This window comes from Athene noctua, chromosome 13 (genome assembly GCF_965140245.1).
Source record: "Athene noctua chromosome 13, bAthNoc1.hap1.1, whole genome shotgun sequence".
NCBI classification, from domain to species: domain Eukaryota; kingdom Metazoa; phylum Chordata; class Aves; order Strigiformes; family Strigidae; genus Athene; species Athene noctua.
This window is the reverse complement of record NC_134049.1, coordinates 15,975,108-15,997,185: the sequence shown is the minus strand read 5'-3', so window position 1 is coordinate 15,997,185 and position 22,078 is coordinate 15,975,108. Positions and strand designations below refer to the sequence as shown.

At 64.3% G+C, this 22,078-nt stretch overlaps 3 protein-coding genes across 13 annotated transcripts; 2 read left to right on the top strand and 1 right to left on the bottom strand.

Annotated features, from left to right (window-relative positions):
* Nucleotides 1–1,288: 1,288 nt before the first annotated feature.
* Nucleotides 1,289–8,930, top strand: AP3S2 (adaptor related protein complex 3 subunit sigma 2). 9 transcript variants are annotated; one of them, XM_074917191.1, is made up of 7 exons: nt 1,289–1,811; nt 2,152–2,243; nt 2,367–2,478; nt 3,070–3,159; nt 4,096–4,167; nt 7,686–7,793; nt 8,226–8,930. In XM_074917191.1, the coding sequence occupies exons 1-7, from the start codon at nt 1,743–1,745 to the stop codon at nt 8,352–8,354; spliced, it is 672 nt and encodes a 223-aa protein (XP_074773292.1). In that variant the 5' UTR covers nt 1,289–1,742; the 3' UTR covers nt 8,355–8,930. The 9 variants fall into 9 exon arrangements, with proteins under 9 accessions (XP_074773292.1, XP_074773296.1, XP_074773294.1 ...); XM_074917195.1 differs by lacking the exon at nt 3,070–3,159 and having other exon boundaries at nt 7,704–7,793; XM_074917193.1 differs by lacking the exon at nt 3,070–3,159.
* Nucleotides 8,931–11,538: 2,608 nt separating this feature from the next.
* ANPEP (alanyl aminopeptidase, membrane) lies at nt 11,539–19,431 on the top strand. 3 transcript variants are annotated; one of them, XM_074916824.1, is made up of 21 exons: nt 11,539–11,693; nt 13,564–14,528; nt 14,771–14,916; nt 14,998–15,134; nt 15,217–15,343; nt 15,430–15,584; nt 15,658–15,771; nt 15,893–16,036; nt 16,114–16,179; nt 16,300–16,365; nt 16,551–16,723; nt 16,822–16,898; nt 17,067–17,200; nt 17,325–17,380; nt 17,466–17,613; nt 17,735–17,826; nt 17,973–18,083; nt 18,158–18,325; nt 18,408–18,548; nt 18,715–18,796; nt 19,011–19,431. In XM_074916824.1, the coding sequence occupies exons 2-21, from the start codon at nt 13,888–13,890 to the stop codon at nt 19,167–19,169; spliced, it is 2,937 nt and encodes a 978-aa protein (XP_074772925.1). In that variant the 5' UTR covers nt 11,539–11,693; nt 13,564–13,887; the 3' UTR covers nt 19,170–19,431. The 3 variants fall into 3 exon arrangements, with proteins under 3 accessions (XP_074772925.1, XP_074772927.1, XP_074772926.1); XM_074916825.1 differs by lacking the exon at nt 11,539–11,693; XM_074916826.1 differs by lacking the exons at nt 17,973–18,083; nt 18,158–18,325; nt 18,408–18,548; nt 18,715–18,796; nt 19,011–19,431 and having other exon boundaries at nt 17,735–17,830.
* Nucleotides 19,432–20,621: 1,190 nt separating this feature from the next.
* Nucleotides 20,622–21,476, bottom strand: LOC141965649 (uncharacterized). Its single transcript, XM_074917499.1, has one exon. It carries the CDS (start codon nt 21,474–21,476, stop codon nt 20,622–20,624), a length of 855 nt encoding a protein of 284 aa, XP_074773600.1.
* Nucleotides 21,477–22,078: the final 602 nt, after the last annotated feature.

Genomic DNA, 22,078 nt, shown 5'->3' with positions numbered 1-22,078 from the left:
CGTCACTGGCACACGATTCCTCTCCATCGTCACAAACGGTGCTGGGATCACCCTGCCCCACGCCTGGTGCCCCTCGACGTCCTTCCCACGGCTCTCTGTGTCACCTCGCTCTCCCCCTCCCTTCATGGCTGTTGTTCATCCCCGCTCACAAACAGCCTTTTCATACAAAGGCTGGAGCGAAGAGACTGTCTCTATCCCTGATTATTCCCTTCCTTTCCCCATTAAATTATGGATCTTCATTTCCCCTGACTCCCCCTTCCCTCCAGTACTTCTTTCCGAATTCTTTCCTCATTGTTCCCTTGATGGAACTCAGCCACGCAGTGGTCTTTAGGTCACGCCCATGTGCGGTTTCTTCATGTTGACCCGGGATCACACGCCCTTTGCTGTTTGCTTTTTGATTCCCCAGTCCTTAAAAACCACTTGGTGCAACCGCAATCACCGTGTGTGATTCTTTCTCCCATTCCTCTGGAAAATAACCCTTCGGCAGGTTGGGTTACTCGGCGATGGCACCACGGCCTGGCTGGGCTGGGCCTGAGTGGGCTCAGGGGGAGCCGGGGGGCTGTGCTAAGTGCAGATAATGGCAGGCAGCTGAGTGTCCTCCCTTTGGTGGCCCAGCCTGGCACGGCTGTCTCCGCCCAGTGGGCCTGGGGGGGCCTCTCCCCTCCCAACAGCTCCTGCTGGGGACAGGGCAGGGGCTGGCAGGGCAGCAGGGCAGGGGCTGGCAGGACCACAGGCAGCAGGGCAGGGACTGGCAGGGAGTAGCAGGGCAGGGGTTGGCAGGGCAGGGGCTGGCAGGGAGTGGCAGGGCAGGGGCTGGCAGGACAGCAGGCAGCAGGGCAGGGACTGGCAGGACAGCAGGCAGCAGGGCAGGGACTGGCAGGGAGTAGCAGGGCAGGGGTTGGCAGGGCAGGGGCTGGCAGGGAGTGGCAGGGCAGGGGCTGGCAGGACAGCAGGCAGCAGGGCAGGGACTGGCAGGGAGTAGCAGGGCAGGGGTTGGCAGGGCAGGGGCTGGCAGGACCGCAGGCAGCGGGGCAGGGACTGGCAGGGCTGCGGGCAGCCCCGCTGGGTGCGGGGGGCAGCAGCTCCGCCGGGCCAGGCCGGGTTCTGATGCAGCGCCCGAGCGCAGCCTCCGCCGCCCGCCGGTGACCTCTGACCCCGCTCGCGAACTGGCTGGCGCTTTAAGAGGGGGCGTGGTCTTACGCTGAACCCCGCCCCGTCGAACGGCCACGCCCCCGCGCGCGTTCCTGCGCGGCGTGGCACCGCGCGGCTCCCGTCGCTCCGGGGCTGGTGCGCCCCCTGGCGGAGCGGGCGGGGAGCGGGCGGCCGGTGCCGGTTCGGGCTTCCGGCCTCGGCGGCGCGTTCCCGGCGCGGGCCTCGACCTGCCCCTGTCCCGCCCCACCCCACTGCGGGCCGCGAGGAGCGGCTGCCCCCTCCCCGGTCTGCTCCGGTGGTTATCGCCGTCCCAAGGGAGCCCCCGGCCTTGGCAAGTGGGCGAGCGGCTGCGTCCCCGCCCGAGGAGCGGCTCTGGGCCTCCCCCCTTTCCCCCGGTCTGTTTCCGTGCGTGTCGGGCCGAGGCCGGGCCCCGGGGGCGCCCGAGCTCAGCCCACCGGGAGCCGGCCGGGAGCACCGCCCCGCTGCCGCCTTTCCGGGGCGGGTGAGGGGCTTCCTGCGGGGAGGCTGCGGCCGCTGCGGCCCCGGTTTAGCTCCCGGCCCGGCCCGGCGCGGCCCGTCCAGCCGCCGGGATGATCAACGCCATCCTGGTGTTCAACAACCACGGGAAGCCGCGGCTTGTCCGCTTCTACCAGCACCTGGTGCGGGGCCGGGGGCCGGGGCCAGGGCCGGGGCTGCCTGTGGGGCTGGTGGCAGCGGGTACTTTTGAGGCCAGTGTGGGGCTGGGGGTGTCCGGGGGGCCCGGCTGGGCCTGGGGGGGGAGCGATCGAGGAGCCCAGCGCCCTGGCCTGGTCCTGTGGGATGGCCGTGGCCACCACACCGGGTCACCCAGGGCTGCCCCTGTGGTGCTGAGGGCTGGTGGGGAGCTGAGACCTGCCCGTCACCCCGAGCTACGAGCTGAGGGTGTCCCTCCGGGGGCAGCAGGGGACGTAGGTCCTCCGGGCCGTGCACCCACAGGTGCTTGCCCTCGCCTCCTTGCAGGCGGAGGAGGTACAGCAGCAGATTATCCGTGAGACTTTCCACCTGGTGCTGAAGCGCGATGACCACATTTGCAACTTCCTGGAGTGTGGCAGGTAACCCCCCAGCCCTCCGGTGGGGTGCAGGGGGCTGTACCGGGCTGTCCCCTCGGCTGGGGCAGCGCCTGGGCTGCGTGTGTGTGTGTCCTCAGAGTGTCACCTCCCCTCGTGTCTCCGCAGCCTGTTTGGCGGCTCTGACTACAAGCTGATCTACCGCCACTACGCCACGCTGTACTTCGTCTTCTGTGTGGACTCCTCCGAGAGCGAGCTGGGCATCCTGGACCTCATCCAGGTCGGTCTCTCTGCAAGGGGGTTCGCTGCCCAAGGGCGGCTGGCAGGTGCCTTCCCCCAGAGCATGGTCCGGTCCCAAGACCTCTCAGGTGCACTTTGTGTCTGCGACATCTCTGCGTCGGCCTTTCTGGAAGTGATGGGAGCGGTTCAGGGAGCTGCAATGGGGAGGGGGAGCTGTGTGTGCCCTAGCCAATACACAGCTCCTCCGCTTGGAAGCAGCAGGGGAAGTCAATCTGGATTAATTTCTTAAAAAAAATAGAATCACAGAATCATTTAGGTTGGAAAAGACCCTTAAGATCATTGAGTCCAACCGTTAATCATAGAGTCACAGAGTGGCAGGTTGGAAGGGGCCTCAAGGATCAGCTGGTCCAACCTTGCTGGCAAAAGCCTGGCCTAGACAAGCCAGCCCAGCCCTCGTCCAGCTGAATCTTAGTGTCCAGTGTTGGGGAACCCATTGCTTCCTCAGGGAGATTATTCCAGGGGCTGATTATTCTCAGTATGAAACATTTTCCTCTTGTGTCCAGTCAGAATCTCCCCAGAAGTAACTTGTCCCTGTTCCTCCTTATTTTTTCCATGTGACTCCTTGTAAAAGGGAGTCTTCATCTGCTTCGTAGCCACCCTTCAAGTACTGGAACGTGGAGAAGAGGTCTTCCCTTATTCCTCCAGGATGATGTTTTCCCAGGTGCAAGACCTTGAGTTTGTCCGTACTGAGCTTCAGCAGGTTCTTGTTGGCCCCCTCTGGCTGGCTCCCTGCAGGGTGGTTCTCCCTCCCCAAGTGTCCCCTTCCCACTCAGTTTGGTATCACCAGCAAACAAAAAAAGTGTTAACACTGCCAGCTCCATCACTAACCCATGTCCCTGAGTGCTGCATCCACAAGTCTTTTAGATACCTCCCAGGATGGTGACTCCACCCCTTCCCTGGGCAGCCCATTCCAGAGCTTGACAACCCTTTTGGTGAAGAAATTTCTCCTAATATCCAATCTGAACGTCCCTGGGCACAACTTGGGGCCGTTTCCTCTTGTCCTATCACTTGTTACTGACGAAAAGAGACTGACCCCATCTCGCTCCAATCAGGTAGTTGTAGAGGGCAGTGAGTTCTCCCCTCAGCCTCCTTTTCTCCAGGCTAAACCCTCCCAGTTCCCTCAGGCGCCCCTCACAGGACTTGTGCTCCAGACCCTGCACCAGCTTCCTTGTTCTCTGGATGCACTCCAGCCCCTCAATATCTGTCTTATGGCAGGGCCTCAAAACTACGAGTGCATTTTAATAAGTGTGTTCAAACACCGTGTGGGTGTGTGAAGGGACCTTTGCTGAGTCTGGCTGACAGCAGACATGAGCGTGTGGGGAGGTGGCAGAGCCCCCGGCCCTGCTCACCTCACCCACCCTGTGATTGTGCAGTTCCCCTGACTTGGCCCCTTTTGAGCTGTTCTGGGGTCTGCGGCCCCCTTGTCTCAGCACTGCTGTGGAGCAGGACATCGAACCCGGGGTGTTTCCCCTGGGACAGCTGGGTCCCGTGTTTTGCTGCCCTTGACCTTATGCCAGGCCCCTTGGGAGGGTTCTGGGTGTGCGCGCAGCATTTTGCGGGGGTCCTGTGTGCTGAGCTACCCTCCCTGCCCCCTCAGGTTTTTGTGGAGACGCTGGACAAGTGCTTTGAGAACGTCTGTGAGCTGGACCTCATCTTCCACATGGACAAGGTGGGTCGTAGGCTCTAGGTGCTCCCTCAGGCCAGCACTGTTGTTCCCCCCAGAGCCCTGCACTCCCACGGGCAGGAGCCGGCCCAGCCTCCAGCTCTGGAGCCTCCCAGGAGAGGCTATTAGTGCGTTAACCCTCACATTTTGGGGAGAGGTTAAAATCCTGGGTGGGGAAGTTGTCAGCCTGGGGTCTTTGTAAGCTACTCGCATCGTGTCCTCCCAACAGGAGATGGGAGTTGCTGAGCTCTGTTCCGTGTCCTCCATGGGCAAGCTGGCTTTTGGCTCCCCAGGCTCGCCCCATGGCGTGGCTGCTGCGGGGCTGCGTGTGGTGGGGGGTGTGGGCTCTCTCCTGGTGTCTGCCACAACGCAGGGTAACTGCAGGGCCAAGTGCGGGGGATCTGTGTGGGGGCTTCACTCTTGGTCTTCGCACAGGCTGGTGCCAATGGAGCTGGGCGGGCTCTGGCGTTGTGCAGGGGCGTTCTGCCTCTTCTCGCTGCACTGAGGGACCTGTCTGAGGTCTTGTTAACATTTTACTAGAGCTGCAGGGAAAGAAAGGTAAGGAACAATGGGAGTGTTTGGAATACAAGTGTTTGGTAAACTTTGATTTGAGCCACAGCCTTTAATGATTCTTCTGTAGCTGGACTGAGTTTCTGGGCGGAAACCTATCCTCTTTGATGGTCTCATAGATGGGGCTGAAGATAGCTGGGATTATGTTTAGAGAAAGGAGAATTTAGCTGACGTGTGCTAGACTTTGGTTGCTGTTGATAAGGGTTTTGTTCCTTTGTTGAAGACAAAACATGCCAACAAAAAAGAGGAGTGGGAAAAAAAACAAGGCTGTAAAATGTTCCATTTCTGTCAGTGATTCCAACTTAGGAAGTCTGGCAGAGAACTGGAGTTAGAAAATCTTCTTAGAAGGTGATCTGGATTAGCTGAATGTACTAGCAACTGGTGAAGTAAGACTTTGATTTCATAATTTGCCCAGCTGTAAACTTTCAGAAATGTTACAACGTTGATTAACCTGTCAGAAAAAACGTTCTTATCAAATCAAGCCAAAGGAGAGGAAGGAAGATGTCAGGAAGGAGGAGGAGTTGGGGCGGCAGCCACCCAGATCACCTCTGGCCCCGTCTGCGGGAAGACACGCTCTCAGTTACCCCTTCTGTGACGCCACTGAGAGCCAGCAGCTTTGCTCTCCATCCGCAGCCCACAGGCAGGAATTACCCTGTTGTTTTCTGTTTTGCCAGTGGTAGCACGGCTTGCCCTTCCTCTGAACTCTCCTGCTAGGCAGAGGGTTCAGGGCAGGCAGGAGTTGGAGGGTTTCTGACTGGGGAGACCTGGGCTTGGCCACCCCCAGCCTCTCCTACCAGTCAGGCTTGTTTAGTGCTGGTCCCATGCTCCCACTGCTTCCCAGCCTTGATTTCAGGCCTTGGCCGCTATCAGTGGATGCTCTTGTCTCTATATTTGGCACGTATTTATCTCTCAGACCTGTTGATGTTGAGTGCCCATGCTGTTTGCGTGGGCTTGGTGGCGTTGGGGGAGCTGAGAGCGCGCAGCTGTGTCCCGCTGCTCCCCGCTCTGGCCCCTTGGGTGCTGGGGCAGGGCTTTCCGAGGCCGTGGGGCTGCACCGAGCCCTGTCTCCGCGAGGGCGGTTTGCCAAGGGCAGGGCAGGGCAGGTGGATTTCAGGGTTTGTGAGAAGTGAGGTGGGACGGTGGTGGTGGTTTGGCCAGCAGAGATTTCAGCTCTGAATGTCCCCAGTCCAGCAGGTTCTGGCTGGGCTTTGGGAGTGGCTTTGTCCAGGTCCTGCGATTTTTCTCTTGCTGCCTTTAACACCCACCTCACACTCTGTGTGCAGTGTGGGGTCCGTGGAATGAGGGTTTTGGGTCCCTGCTCTTGCAGGATGGGGCCGGCAGGACCGTGGTTCCTGGGCGCTGGTGACACCAGTGCTTTTAGACTGTCGGCTTCAGCAGCCTCAAAGCTGCAGGGACCCCTCTTTCACAGGGGGAGGCTGGAGCCATGAAGCCATGGGGTGGTTCAGAGGAGGCTCTTGCCCAACCCCTGCATGTTCTTCGTACCTTGGAGGAAAACATGAGTTTTGCTCAGCAGCTGCAAGGTCCCAGAGAGGACGTGTTTGTTCAGAAAGTGCTGTGTTTCAGTTTGGAAAACAAAGATTGCTTGGGATTTCTGCCCTGTTGGTTTTGGTCCAACTTGGGCCGAAGCCAGATCTCAAAGGAACAACATTTCCTGCAGCCCAGATGCTCTCCCATTGTGGGGAGCTGCCGGCACCATCCGGTGCAGCGTTTGCTGGGGCTGGGCTAGGGCTGTGCTGTGTGTACGGTGGTTCCAGTGCCACGGGTGTCCCGAGAAGGGGCTGTATGGCCCGTGGCTCGCCCTGTGCAGTGCTGACCCCCTAGTTCTGCTCCTGGTGCTGTCAGAGCAGTATGGGTCCGACGGGGAGCCCTGTGGGGGGCTCACCCTTCACATGGAGCTGGGTTTCCCACTTCGAGTATGTTCTCTCGCTTGCTTTATTTCTCACAGCATTGCCCTGGCAGTATTTGCCACACAGTTTTTACAAGTGCAACCTGCCCTCATGAAGCCATAAAACGATAGAATGACTTAACCATCCTCCAGTAATAGCCTATTTCACGGAAGGAACCAGAGACCCATAAACTCATTATCTGTGCTGGGTGGTTGCTGGGAGCTGCTGACTTAGCAAGGAAGGCTGAACTCTGCAGGACGGTGGAGCCTGGGGTGCGTCTTTTCTCATATTGCAGACTATGATGGGCCCTTTCTCTTGCTTTGGATGTGGGGTGTTACTGGCCCTCCCTGGCAGGGGCTGGCAGGAGGGAGCAGCATGGTGCCTTGAGCCGGATCCAGTTTGTCCTTGGCCCCACGCAGGCTCTGGGGAAGGGACCAGCCTCTCTCAGCAGTTTTGTATTTTTTTGGGGCATGTGTCACAGTCCCACCTCTCCTAAGAGAAAGCAAAGTGGTCGGGCTCAGGCCTGGCTTTCTGGGTAGAAAAAACTGGTCCTGGGAAGTGCAGGCTCTGGGAGGCCCTGGAGTATGCGCTGCCCCCTGGGCTCCCCCCCTGCTTTCTAGGCGGGGAGCTGGTCCTGGCCAAGGGAGGGATCAGACTTCAGATGAGGTGTCAGAGATGGCGCAGCCAGCAGGTGCTGGTGGACCAGGTTGGACCTGGCCTCTCCAGGGGCTGCCCTGGGCCCAGTGGGTGATGTTTGCTCTGGTCTCTGGGGTGGGGTGTGTCCTCTACAGCTGGGACTGGGGCTGCCAGACTCCCCCTGCGCTGAAGACTGTGGCTGCCCTCTTGCTCTGCAGGCAGCCACTGGGGCTGTGCAGGCTGAGGGAGGATGGGGCTGGGTTTGTGTCTCTTGGGGAAACGTCACTGACCCCTGGCGTGCTCCCACCCCAGCCTGCGGGTGCTGCGGCTGCTGCTGCTCCTGGCTGGTCTGAGAGCTGGGCTGGGTTCACAGCCACGCCATCCCATCCCATCCCTCTCCTCCCCTCGCAGGTTCACCACATCTTGCAGGAGGTGGTGATAGGTGGCATGGTGCTGGAGACTAACATGAATGAGATCGTGGCGCAGGTGGAGGCCCAGAGCAAGCTGGAGAAGGCAGAGGTGAGTGGCAACGCTGCAGCTCTGCCTCCAGGCTGATGTGCTTCTCCGACACTTAAGGGGTATCCCCAGTACCCCCAGTCTCTGCCTGCCTGAGTCTGTGGGGAGTGGCCTGGGGGCATCCCTCCCTTGCTGTGCTCCGGGCCGTAGAAAGCAGGGAGCAACCCGAGCATGGAAATGGCTGTTCCCCTCAAGGTTAATAACTGGTTAGTGCCCTGTTTGTGCTGTCACTGTGAAGATGCAGCTCTGCTCTGGTCACAGGGAAGCGCCGCACTGCTGCTCCCGTGATATCAATAGAAACAGGTCCATCAGCAGGGAGGGAGGGGGACGTGGCAGGGCCCGGGGGCTCAGGGAAGCAGGGCAGCACAGGGCAGGGCTGTGTTTGGGGAGCAGGGGATTGCGGGGCCGGCGGTGACCGTTCCCTCCCGTTGGCAGGGCGGACTCTCGGCCGCTCCTTCCCGTGCAGTCTCGGCTGTGAAGAACATCAACCTGCCTGAGATCCCTCGCAACATCAACATCGGTGACATCAACATTAAAGTGCCCAACCTGTCGCAGTTCATGTGAGCGTCCTGCGGCAGGGGTGGGGGCTCTGGCTCAGGGAGGAAAGCTGGGCTCTGCTGGACTCCCTCAGTCCCGTTTGGGCTCACAGTGGGTCTGGTGTGCTGCAGGGAGTGGTGACGGTGCTTCTGTCTGTCACCTTGCACCCACACTCACCGGTGTCCCCGCAGCAAGGGTGGCCTTTCTTCCCTCCCTCTCCCCTCCCCATGGATGTGCAGCCTCTTCCCTCGCTGTTGGAGGGGGAGCGAAAGAGCCGGGTCCTGCCTCTCCCAGCACTTCTTGGGATTCCCAGTTGTGAAAATGCAGCCGTAGCTGGTGGCTTCTGCACTAGCCCTGGGCTGTTGTCTCCTCCCCGCGTTGGGCAGCCCCCCACGCCCTCTCCAGCCCTGCCCGCTGCGCTTGCCACCAGCCTGTCTGGGGTTGCCCATCGGAGTTGCTGTGAGCTCCAGAGCTGGGCCAGCGTGGGTGGTACCTGCTGGCCCTGGGGAGTGGGCAGGGAGCTGCCTGGGCTAGCAGTTGAGTTGGGGCCGGTGGGGCTGGAGCGTGTTCCTGTGTCCTAATAAACCACCGTCTGAACCCGTGGCTGAGTCTGCTACTGGCCTGTTCCTGGGGGGAGCACAGGGAGGGGTCAGGGGCCTCTGTGCAGCTCTGGTGGGGTGGCTGCAGCCCCGGGGGGGCTACTGGCTGGCAGAGGCTGCAGCGGGGGAGTGGAAAATAGGGTCCCTGAGCCCACCTGGGGCTGGGGCTGCTGCAGTGGGGGCTTGGGGAAGGGTCCCTGGGTGCAGCAGGGAGCGCAGTGGCCCCCCCGGGGCTGTGACAGCGGTGTCCCCTGCTCTGGGTCCCCAGCCTGCAACCTGCCGCTGCCCTCCCGCTGTTCCTTGCCGCAGAGTGACCCTGCTCTGCTCTTGGGCTCGAGGGGCACATGGAGGTGTCCCCCCAAGGCCTGGGGGTCGCAGAGAGCGTGGCTGGAGGGGACAGGCCAGGCAGGGAGGTCCCCAAGCAGCCGGGCTCCTTGGGCGGAGTGCCCCTGGCTCTGCCACAGCTCCTTCTGGCCACCAGCCTCCGGACTGCCTCGGAGCCCCTTCCTCGGCTTTCAGTCGGCTCTGCCTCCACTTCCCCTGGCAGGGAAACCGTGACTCTGCCTGGAAGGAATTTTCCTGCTGTCTCCCCTCCCTGCTGCTTAACCCTTCCCCAGCTGGCCATGAGCCACTGCCAGCGGCTCGTGGAGGTCAAGGAGCTGGGCAACCAGTTCCTCTTCTCCACCAGCCATCCTCTTCCTCCTCCTCCTCCTCCTCCTCCTCCTCTCCCTCCTGTCGGCTGCTGGCGCAGCGGGGTGGAGGGAGCAGGTGAGCAGTGTCCTGGGGTGGGGACATGGGGTGTGTCAGGCCCTAGGACGATTGGGGGTGCTGGGGGGGTCGGGCTGGGGTGACAGCCTGGGCTGTGCCTGCACCCAGCCCCACTCATGGCAGTCCCCGGTGCAGGACGTGTCCAGCCTCACGTGCTTCCTCTGTGGCCAGGAGATGTTTGTGCTCAGCCACCTCCGGTAATGGCTCTGGCCCCGCTGCCCCTTCCCATGTCCCACGGCGCTGGGGCAGGGCCAGGCCCTTGCCTGCTCCCCGCTGCTGCCTTCCCCCCTGCCCCTGAGGAGGGGGGCAGAGACGATGGAGTAATTCACCCTGGGGTGAGGCAGGACACAGACCTGCTCGACGGGGTCTGGAGGAGGCCGCAGAGGTGATTCAGGGGGCTGGAGCACCTCCCCTGTGAGGACAGGCTGAGAATTGGGGGGATTCAGCTCGAGAAGGGAAGGTTCCCGGAGACCTTAGAGCGGCCTCCCAGGGCTGAAAGGGGCTACAGGAAAGGGGGGAGGGACTCTTGATCAGGGGGGTAGGGATAGGACAAAGGGGAACAGTTTTAAACTGACAGAGGGGAGATTTAGATGAGATCTAAGGAAGAAATTCTTCCCTGTGAGGGTGGTGAGGCACTGGCACAGATTGCCCAGAGAAGCTGTGGCTGCCCCCTCCCTGGCAGGGTTCAAGGCCAGGTTGGACGGGGCTTTGGGCAGCCTGGGCTAGTGGAAGGTGTCCCTGCCCGGGGCAGGGGGGTGGGACTGGGTGGGCTTTAAGGTCCCTTCCAACCCAAACCATTCTGTGAGTCTGTGAAGCCCCTGGGCCCCATTTCCCCACCCCAGGGCCCTGCCTGGGGCACGCTGTGCTGGCAATGACCCTGGGTGCCCCAAGGGCCTGTGGCTAGGCCCCCAGATACGCCCAGCACCCTCAGGTGGGCCTGGGGGGATGTGGCATGAGGGTAGGGGCTGCTGGTGGCTCAGTGCTCTCCCGTCCGAGCTGCCTACGTGGTCCAGGGATGGGCCATGGGGCTGGCTACCAGCCCTGTCACATGGCTCCGGGCCCTGGCTGAGCTGTGCTTTGGGTTTTGCTGATCTCAGTTTGCTTGCCAGACCGTGTCCCCCAACTCCAGGATCCCCCTCCCTAGCAGTGACGTGCAGGGGAGTGGATAGTGGAACGTGGCAGGGGCCCTGCCAAGCACTGGGTGAGCCCCAGCCCCCTCCCTGTGCCACCCCCAGCTGTACCGGGTCACCCCCGGGTCGGTGAGACCCAGGAGCAGCCGCCTCAGGGTGCTGCACCCGGCAAACCCCCCTGTGCCCCGACCGCAGCCCCGCGGGTGGCCCATGAGGATTGGGCTATCTCTGACCCCCCGCTGCCAGGGCGGCGGGGGCTGAGCTGGGGTGTGCTGCACAGGGGGCACCCCCCAAGCAGTCACCCCATTCCCGGTGTGCTGGGGTGCTCCAGGTGCTGCAGGGAGGGGGCACAGCCCGGCTTGGGTGCTGCCACCCCCCTGCGATGAGCCAAGGCTGGTGCGAGGGAGGGGACCCCCAGCAGCACCCGGGGGGGGTCCCGCAGTCCAGGGGGGTCCCCGCTCTGCCCGGGGCCGCAGGCACCTTCCCCCCAGAGAGCCCCCTCGCTCTGTCCCTGCACCAGGCAGGAGCCTGTGTTGGGGCCGGGAGCTCCCTGGGCCCGGGCTGGGCACTGCCCCCTGCTGCCCCCCACCCCGGGCCGTGTCCCCCCCCCGGGCGCCAGCAGCCCAGGGGTTAAGGGGGCGAGGAGGTTCAGGTTCCTTCCCTTGGAGCTTTAGGAGGAAACTTTCCTCCCGCTGGCGGCTGAGCTGGCGGACCTGAGACGCCCGGGAGCCGGGCGCAGGCAGCGCGCAGGCAGGGCGCAGGCAGGGCGCAGGCAGGGCGCAGGCAGGGCGCAGTCCTGGGTGCCTCGGTGGGGATGGGGCAGGCGGGAGCCCCGCTGCCCCCCGCTCCCCGCGGCTGAGCGTTGGAAGGTGAGTGGGGGGCGATGCCGCTGCCCGGACCTCCGGCAGGTTTGGGAGGGGGGAAGTGAGGGGGGGGGCGCAGACCCCAAGCCGGGGGTCCTGGGGGTCCCCCCACCCTGGGGGACGTTGGGGCACCCTTGGGCCGAGCAGAGGGGGGGAGGCTGTGGGGGTGCTTGCGGGGGCTGTGGGGTGTGGGGTGGGCAGTGGGGCACATTCGGGGCTGCGGGGTTCATGTGCGTGGGGGTTACGGAGCCCGAGTGTGATGGGAGGGCTCGGGGGGGGTCCATGGGGGTGCATGAGGTTATGGGGTCTTTGGGAGACCCATGGGGGTGCATGGGGTTATGGGGGATTTGGGGCGGTCTATGGGGTTGCATGAGGTTATGGGGGTCTTTGGAGGGTGTCTGTGGGGGTGCGGTGAGGTTATGGGGGGCTTCGGGGAGTCCATGGAGGTGCAGTGAAGTTATGGAGAGCTCTGGGGGGGTCTACGGGGGTGCATGAGGTTATGGGGGGCTCTGGGGGGGATGTGTGCGTGTCGGGTTATGGGGTGGGGAGGGCCCAGGGAACTGCGTGTCCATGTGTGACCAACGTCTGTGTCCAAGTGTCTGCGTGTGGGACGTGGGACGCGTGTGCGCCATCGGCACAGGCCCCGCAGCGGGGGGGTGCAGGAGCTCGTGGGGGCTGGGGGAGTCAGGGTGCGGGGTGTCAAGGGGTGCTGCAGGCAGCCTGGGGCAGGGGCTGGGTGTGGGAGAGGGCCTGGCTGGTGTTAACGGGGGAGCAGTGCCTGTGGGGGTGTGTGCCGGCACGCCGGGCAGGGGGCTGCGTGGGGATGGCAGGCATGCGGCGCAGTGGGACGGGGGACGTCCCCAGCACCTTCCTCCCTGGCAGAGCTGTCCCAGCCGGGCTTTGGCACTTGCTGCTCCCCAAACCCAGTGCCTTCGGCCCAACGAGGGGACATCGGGCTCGGGGACGCTCTGCCAGGCGCAGGCGCTGACGGAGACAGGGCACGGTTCCCTGAAGACGCCCCTCACCCTCCTCCCACCATCGCCCCTTGGCCCAGAGCTGCGGCTCCTGGCGGGACCTTCCCATGTCTCCCGGCTGAGGGATCTGACCTTGGGGAGAGGAGTTTCTATTCTCGGGGCGAGACGCGGTGCGTCCCCTCCCTGCCCTGCCCTGCTTGTGGGGACTTCGCTCCTGGGGCTTTCTGCTGGGCCTGCTCTGACACCTCAGCCCGGGGAGGAGACCCCGGGACCAACCCCCATGGCCTGAGGGGCCAAGGCCGAGCTCTCGGGGAGCAGCGTGTGCCCCCCTTCTGTGTGCCAGCACCCCCAGCCCTGCTGCGTTTGCCCTGCCCGGGGGCTCTGCGCTGTGGGGCACAGGCGAGGCTGTGCCCACGGGACCCACCGTTGCACACCCATGTTTTGACTGCCCCCCTCTCGCCCAAGCGGGAGGGCTGTGACTGCTGGGTGCCCAGCGGCTGGTGGCAGCGGGCACGTTCTTGCTCGAGCTGGGTTCACGGGTCCTGGAGTTTGACCCCCAGGTGCGAGCCTGGCAATGCAAGCCTGGACTTTGAGAGGGCTGTGGGCAGGGCGGGCAGGGCGGGCAGGGCAGGCAGGGCTGGCAGGGTGGACCCCTCCCCAGCACGGTCCCAGGCTCCACCCAGGCCAGCCAGACCCCCAGGGTTGCACCCCACGCCCTTCCCCCTGCGTGGGCAGCCCGGTGAGGGCTCAGCCCCAGCCCCAGCCTCAGCAGTGGGTCCTTCATAGGGTGAGGGGCAGCTGGGACCCCCTGGCAGCGGCCGAGACCCCATCACTCGAGGGCAAACGGGGTGACTGCTGGGGCTGTTGGCTGTGACTATCCCACTCTGTCCCTCCTTTTGCAGGGCCAGGCTGGCACTCGGGAGGGACCCAGGGAGTGCTGGCCCACAGCCCACGCCCACTCCAGTGCTGCCCATCCCTGTGATGGTGCAATCCCGAGGTGCCGGCTTCACCCCCTGCTGCAGTGGTGCAGGGCGTTAGTGCTCCCGTGGGGCCAGGAGGCAGCTGGGTGGAAAGCTCATCCCGGGGGCTGTCGCCGCCCTGAGCCTCATGGTCATTTAATACTTCACCCATTAACTTGGACTTATAAACCCCGTGGGAGCGAGAGGCTAAAAGCCGTGCCAGCCGGGCAGCGCCTCCTCCACAAGCGCCGTGCCCGCAGCCTCACCATGGCGGCTGGCTTCTTCATCAGCAAGAGCGTGGGCATCGTGGCCATCGTGCTGGCCCTGGGGGCTGTGGCCACCATCATTGCACTCTCAGTGGTCTACGCCCAGGAGAAGAACAAGGTGACGGACGTTGGCACCACCACCACAGCCGCCCCCAGCCCCACCACGGCCGGCCCCCCCATCACGGGCACCGACCCCACCACCACCGTGTCCCCCTCCTCCGCTGGTCCCGAACACCCCTGGAACCGGTGGCGGCTGCCGACGACGCTGATGCCAGAGTCCTATGAGGTGACCCTGCAGCCCTTCCTGACACCCGATGCCAACAATGTCTACGTCTTCAAGGGCAACAGCAGTGTGGTCTTCATCTGCACAGAAGCCACCGACCTCATCCTCATCCACAGCAACAAGCTGAACTACACCCTGCAAGGGTCCTTCCACGCCTCGCTGCAGGCGGTGGACGGCTCTAGGGTGCCCCCCATCTCCAGCACCTGGCTGGAGACCCCCACCCAGTACCTGGTGGTGCAGTTGGGCGGCTCACTGCAGAAGGGCCAGCGCTACCGCCTCATCACCATCTTCACAGGGGAGCTGGCTGATGACTTGGCCGGCTTCTACCGCAGCGAATATGTGACTGTCTCGGGCGTCAAGTAGGTGGAGGGCAGGGGTTGGGGTCGTGGGGCTGTCCTGGGGGTGGTGGAGGGCATGGTCTGGGTTTAGGTCTCCTCTCCCAATGGGGACGGTGCGATGGCTGGGGGGGAGCCTCTGTGCCCCCCTGCTTCCACATCCACGGGGATGGGACTGGCAGAGCATGGGGCAAGCGGAGGGTCCCGGGGGGGTTGTGGCCACTGCAGAGCCCCCCCCAGGGGGGGTTAACGGGGTTTGCTCACAGGAAGGTGGTGGCCACCACGCAGATGCAGGCGGCGGACGCGCGGAAAGCCTTCCCCTGCTTTGATGAGCCAGCCATGAAAGCCAACTTCATGGTGACGCTGATCCACCCCTCTGATCACACGGCCATTTCCAACATGCCGGTCATGAGTGAGTGGGGTGGGGGAACCCTGGCGGGGAGGGTCTGGGGGGAGCTGCGGTGTGACTCCCCCCTCCCTCTGCTCCCTGCAGGGACCTGGCAGCAGCAGATTGATGGGGAGAGCTGGAATGTCACTGAGTTCCAGACCACCCCCAGGATGTCCACATACCTGCTGGCCTTCATTGTCAGCCAATTCGACTATGTGCAGAGCAATGAGAGCAATGTGCTGGTAGGCTGGGGGGGGCGCACCTCCCGCCTGTCCGAGGCTCTGAGCCCGAGCAGCAGCTGAACCCTGCATCTCCCTCTTCCAGATTCGCATCTGGGGCCGCCCCGAGGCCATTGCCGAGGGCCAGGGCAGCTACGCGCTCCAGGTGACAGGCCCTATCCTCAGCTTCTTCGAGAACCACTACAACACATCATACCCGCTGCCCAAATCTGGTGGGTGCCATGGGGTGTTCAGGGCACTGAGTCGAGCCGCCGGCACCCTGGCCCTCCCGCACCAACATGACCCCCTCTGTCCCCAGACCAGGTCGGCCTCCCTGACTTCAACGCGGGCGCGATGGAGAACTGGGGGCTGGTGACCTACCGTGAGAACTCGCTGCTCTTTGACAACGCCTACTCCTCCATCGGCAACAAGGAGCGGGTGGTGACCGTCATTGCCCATGAGCTGGCTCACCAGGTACCCGCTGGGCCACCACCTGCCTTGTTGGCCAGCCGGGCCCCGCTAACGGGGTGCTGTGTCCCCCCCACAGTGGTTCGGGAACCTGGTGACGCTGCAGTGGTGGAACGACCTGTGGCTGAACGAGGGTTTTGCCTCCTATGTGGAGTACCTGGGCGCCAACGCAGTGGAGGACACCTGGAACATCGTGAGTTCTGGCAGGCAGAGGGGATTGGGCACCCCCTTCCCCCCCTGGGGGCTATCCCCACTGCCAGGGGGGTGTGCGCAGGGCTGAGATGGGTGCTGGTGCTTCCCCCCCACTGCTGCAGAAAGACCTGATGGTGCTGAATGAGGTGTACACGGTGATGGCAACAGACGCCCTGGCCACCTCCCACCCACTCTCCTTCCGTGAGGATGAGGTCAACACCCCAGCTCAGATCAGTGAGGTCTTTGACAGCATCGCCTACAGCAAGGTGGGAGCGTGGGGGACCAGGGTGGTGGTGGGGGGGGCCCCACACACCCTGGGGTTTCTGACCTGCCGTCTCTGCAGGGAGCGTCAGTGCTGCGGATGCTCTCCGACTTCCTCACCGAGAACGTGTTCAAGGAGGGGCTGCAGGTGAGGCTCTGCCAGTGCCGGGGGGGGTGTCCCACAACAGGGCCCTCCCGGGTGCTCTGCAGGTGTCCTGCACCCCGGACCTGCCCCTACCCACCTGTCTCTCCTGGTGCTCTCCCACAGTCCTACCTCCATACCTTCGCCTACGGGAACACTGTCTACACTGACCTCTGGTCTCATCTGCAAGAGGTAGGAGGGGGCTGGCTGCTCCTGGTAGCTCCTCCCAACCCTCAGCCCCTTCCCCGCTGCTGCCCCAGCTCTAGGGGTGCTGCCTGGCAGGACAGGGTCCCAGGGTGCTGGTCATGCAGCCGATGTGTGCTGGGTGAGCCCTGCACCCCACCCTTGGCCCTGCTGACCTGCTGCCTCCCCCACAGGCTGTGGTGAAGTACAACGTCTCGCTGCCCGACTCCATCAGCAGGATCATGGACCGCTGGACGCTGCAGATGGGCTTCCCCGTGGTCACCGTCGACACCCGCACTGGTATTGTCAGGCAGACACACTTCCTGCTCGACCCCAACTCCACGGTGGACAGACCCTCCGTCTTCAAGTGAGTGGAGGGGGGAGGGGGCGGCTGTCAGCGCCAGGCAGGGGGTCTGGGGGGGCACAGGGGCAGGGGACCCCACTGCCTGCCTGTCCCCTGCACAGCTACATCTGGATCGTCCCCATCACCTGGATGACACGTGACACCCTTGGGGACAGGTACTGGCTGACTGATATCATAGGTACGTGTGTCTTGCCCGGGCTGGGAGCGGGGGGCTCGCTGCCACCTCCCCTGCCCTGGCACAGGTTGGGGTCCCCCGGGTGGGCACTGGTGAGGTGGGGGGCGCTGAGCCTGGCCCCCCTCGTGGGCAGGCGGGCAGCTCAATCAGAGCCTCCTGTCCCCCTCCCAGGAACCAATAACCAGTTCAAGGTGCACAGCTCTAGCTGGCTCTTGCTGAACCTGAACGTCAGCGGCTACTTCCGCGTCAACTACAACCAGGAGAACTGGGACCAGCTCCTTGGCCAACTCGCCACCGACCACCAGGTATGTGGGGACAGGGCGCGTGGGCTGTGGGTGGGCCCGCACCCCCCCGCACCCCCCTGCACCCCCACACCCACCCCACAGCCTGCTGGGGGTTGCCCTGAGACACCTCCTCTGCTCCCTCCAGGTGATTCCTGTCATCAACCGTGCCCAGATCATTGATGACGCCTTCAACCTGGCCAGGTGAGCCCAGCCGCAGCCCCCCGGGGCCAGGGGAACCTGTGGGATGGGTGCCCTGGGAGCTGACACCACCCTTCACCCCTCGCAGGGCTGGTTACGTCAACGTGACCTTGGCCTTGAACACCACGCGGTTCCTGAACCAGGAGACAGAGTACATGCCCTGGGCGGCGGCGCTCAACAACCTCCAGTACTTCCAGCTGATGTTTGACCGCAGCGAGGTCTTCGGGGTGATGCGGGTGAGTTGAGCCCTGTGCCAGCATAACAGGGGTGAGGGGCTGTGTATGCACCCCGAGCTGGGAGCAGGGGGGGGAGCTGCTGACGGTGCCGCTGGGCGCTGACCCTCCTCCTGCCCCCCAGAAATACATCCAGAAGCAGGTGACTCCCCTCTTCAACTACTACAAGAACATCACCAACGACTGGGTCAACATCCCCAGTGGCCTGATGGACCAGTGAGTGCTGCAGCCCCTGCGCTGGGCTGGATCCCCCTGGGGTCTCCCCGGCTGCACTAAACAGTCACCCCAGTGTGTGCCAGGGAGAGGGCATGGCCCTGCTCTAGTTGCTGGTCCCCAGCCCTGCATGGCTGCTCTGTCCCCAGGTACAACGAGATCAACGCCATCAGCACAGCCTGCTCCTACGGCATCACCGAGTGCCAGGAACTGGCCACCAAATATTTCGACCAGTGGCAGCAAAACATCACTAGGAACCCGTGAGTGTGGCGGCAGGCAGCCGGGCTGGGCACGGCAAGGGGTTCCCAGCTGAGCCGGGTCTTCTCTCCCACAGGATCCCCCCAAACCTGCGCTCCTCCATCTACTGCAGTGTGGTGGCCACAGGCGGGGAGGAGGCCTGGGACTTCATCTGGGAGAGGTTCCAGGAGGCCACTGTCGTGTCTGAGGCCGACAAGCTCCGCACAGCCCTTTCCTGCAGCCCCCAGCCCTGGATCCTCAACCGGTGGGTGCAGACTCCTGGGGGGGGACTGTGGCTCTGCCCTCGCCAGCCCCTCACCCAGCGAGGTGTCATCCCCCTCCCCCAGGTACCTGCAGTACACCCTGGACCCCAACAAGATCCGGAAGCAGGATGCCACCGCCACCATCAACAGCATTGCCAGCAACGTGGTGGGGCAGCCCCTGGCCTGGGACTTCATCCGTGGCAACTGGAGGATGCTTTTCAGCCAGTGAGCACTGCACGGGGGGCTTCAGGGGGCCACCAGCACTCCCCTTCTGCCTGTGCCCCCGCAGGGGGGTGGCATTGTCCCTTCCCTGGCCCAGCCGGATGGGGGCAGCCACGGTGCTGCTGCAGCTCTGCCCAGGCCCCTGGCTCAGCATCCCTCTGCTCTCCAGGTATGGGGGCGGCTCCTTCTCCTTCTCCCGGCTGATTTTATCAGTGACCCAGCGGTTTTCCACGGAGTATGAGCTGCGGCAGGTGAGGCTGGAGCAGGATCTGTGGGGCTGGGCACTGGAGGGGACCCCAGCCCCAGCTGGCAGCTTGCAACCTGCCCTTAGCCTTGGTGGGGGGGGGGGTCCTGCCCCAGCCCCTCCTGTGCCCAGGGGTCTGGGCAGCTTCTGGCCCCATCCTGGGCTGCTGGAGGGCTGCTGGGGTACCCCACGCCTGCTCCAACTCCTCCTGCCCCCATCAGCTGGAGCAGTTCAAGGCAGACAACCAGGACATCGGCTTCGGGTCGGGGACGCGGGCGCTGGAGCAGGCGCTGGAGAGGACCCGCGCCAACATCAACTGGGTGAAGGAGAACCGGCAGCCAGTGCTGGATTGGTTCCAGGGCGAGACTACCCCCAGATAACCCTGCGGCCCCTGCCGCTGTGCACCCTCCTCCCCGCCCGGCCACGGGGCCTGGAGCTCCCGGCACCCACCGCCCCACCGCTGGGATGGGCCCTTGCCCACTCCCCTGCTCCACACACTCCATTCTCTCCGACCCCCAGCCCCAAACACTCCCCCCGGCAGCCTCCCCACGCCAGAACCCCGCTGCTGGTGAGGGGCAGGGGCTGCTGCCTGTGAGCAGGGCCTGACGCCTGTATGATGAGCAGCGGAGGGGGGCTGGGAGGGCTTTGGGGTGGGAGGGGGGGACCCAGCAGTCAGTGCTGGACTCTTTGGGATGTGCAAGGCCTGGGGGGGTGTAAATAAAGGCTTGCACGTCAGCTTCTCTCCCCTCGGATGCTGGGGGGCTCTGGAGGCATGCAGGAAGTGCCTAGGACCCCGTGGTGGGCGCGGGGGGGATGGTTCAGGAACGTGGAGCCCCCCGGGCCGTTAGGAGCCTGGTGCTAAGTGGCTCTGGGGGCTTTGCCGACGCCAGCGTCCGGCTCCTCCGTCTGACGGCTGCATGCGAGCTCTCCCGCTGGGATCCGGGGCTGGGGTCCCCCAGCTGGGGCAGCCGCTGCAGGGTCAGGGCTGGGGGCTTCCCCTCGGGACCGTCCCCCAGGTCTCTGAAGGGAGGGAGCAGGAGCGTCCCATCAGGATGGGACTACTCTGCGGGTGGGGGGGGTCTGCCCTTCCAGGGGTCCATGGGGCTGGGGAAGCCCCCCGGGTGGTGGGTCCCACTGTCCCCCCAGCTCCGGGACATCTCTGGGCTGCAGGGTGGGGGGGGGGGGGGCACCAAGCCCCTGGCCTAGACGCAGCTCCCGGCTGTGTGTGTGTGTGTGGTGGCGGGTGTCAGGCTGTGGGGTGCCCTGGGCCCCCCAACCCTGCCCATGCTGGGGTGCAGCAAGGGGGGGCCCACAGTAACAAGTCAGGTTGTGGAGGTGCCCAGCAGCTTTAATGAGGAGCCTTGTCCCGGTGTCCCGGTGTCCATCCCATGCAGCCAAGCCACCGTCCTCCCCGCGGCTCTGCGAGTGGGGGTACAGGATCAGCTCCAGCCTCCCCAGTGTCGTGCTGGAGTGCAGCCGGGCAGGACTGGGGCTGCTCGGAGGGGTGCGGAGACGAACCTGGCTGGGGCGGAGGGACTGCCAAGCTGTGTGGAAAGAGCTGGGTGAGGTGGGATGGCCCCGTGCCCCCCACCCCTCACCCCATGCATCCTGCTGTCCCCCCCAGCCCGTGCACACCTTTCAGCCATGGTGTGCGGGGGGATTTGTGGGTGCAGCCCTGCCCACACCCTGTAAGGAGCATACACCCCACTTCTAGCTCATCCTGGAGGTCTCCCCCAGCCTCAGTGCAGGAGAAGGGGAGGGGGCCGTGGGTACCTGGTGGTGTGCAGGCGGCTGGGAGCCACGGGTGGGTGTCTCAGGGGGGCCTGTGTCCATCAGTCCTGCCCCGGGAGGCTGGGGGGTGCTGCAGGCTCCAAGCAGCAGGAGGAAGCCGTCCCGGTGCCCGTGGCCATGGCATGTCTCGGGAGGGGGCCCAGGAGGGTCACTGCTCCAAGACTGCACAGCGGTGACGGCCAGGACCCTACGATGGAGCCAGGGGTCTCGTGCAGCTCCCGGGGGGTCCCCGTTGCAGGGATGTAGGAGGGTGACCCCCAGGCCTCCATCCCCGTGTCGGGAACCCCAAGCACCTCTGGGGGGGGCCCTGCAGCAGGGCCACAGGGTGGTGACCTCCAGGCCCCCAGCTCCAGGGGGGTCCCTGCCACAGCAGGTGAACCCCAGCCCCCAGTGCTGGGGAATGAAGGCTCCTGAGGGGCTGGTGGGTTCCGGTGGGGTTCCAGGCTCTGGCAGCACCCCAGGCCCTGGGGGCAGAGGGGGCAGTGGCGGGGCGCTGCCCCCCGCCGCTGGGCCAGCGCCTCCTCGCTGAGCCCCAGCAGGGCCGAGAGGTGCCCGATGTAGCGGATGGCGAGGCGCAGGGTCTCGATCTTGGTGAGACTCTGCCCCGCAGGTGCCAGCGCGGGGGGCAGGTAGTGCCGCAGGCGCAGCAGCGCCTGCGCCAGCCGCCGCATCCGCAGCTTCTCCCGCTCGCTGGCGCTTTGCTGTGGTCCCCCTGCACCCCTGCACTGCCCCAGATCACCCTCGGGGCCACCCTCCTGCCCCTGGCCCTGCAGAGGACATGGGGACATGGGGGGGTGCTCCGCAGAAGCTGGTAGGTAAGTGGCATTGAAGAGGCCCTGGGGAAGGAGCGGGGCGGGGGGTCCGGCCATGGCTGGGGTCCACTCTGCTGCCCACATCTGGGGGTGCCCGGGCAGCCCCGGCTTTATGCGGGGCTGGGGTTTGAGGTGATGCTTTTGTGGCCGCCCGGAGGTGTCAAAACCTACAGAGCCAGGGCTGGGAGCCTGGGAATGCCGGGCCCATTTGCAGAGGTGTCCGTTCTGACTCCTCCAAGCCTTAATTGGTGCTGCCCGGCGCTGGGAAGTGTGCAGGGACCAATTCACACGCCCATGAGAGATGCTAACGCTTCCACCAGCCCTGGCAGAGCCCTCATGGCCCTGCACGACAGCTTTGCTGGGCTGGCTGTGCTGCAGTGGGCAGCAGGGACTTGACCTTCTAGTGCCGGAACCCCAAGCCGCCAGCCCTGACACCCAAGGGTGTCCCCACACCTCCCCTGTCCTCCACACAGCTCCTAGCTCTCCGGCTGGGAGTTCTGGGCATGCTCCCAGGTCAAACCAGCAGCCCTGAGGGGCAGGGGTTGCAGGGATGGGCAGCCAGGCTTGTGTGCCCATGGTGTGACAGTGCTCCCCTTCCTGGGGGACTTCTCTGCACCTGGCCATGCTGCCTTGGGCTCCCTGATGCAGTCTTGACTCCCTTAGCTCAGGCTGAGTGTTTGTGGGGA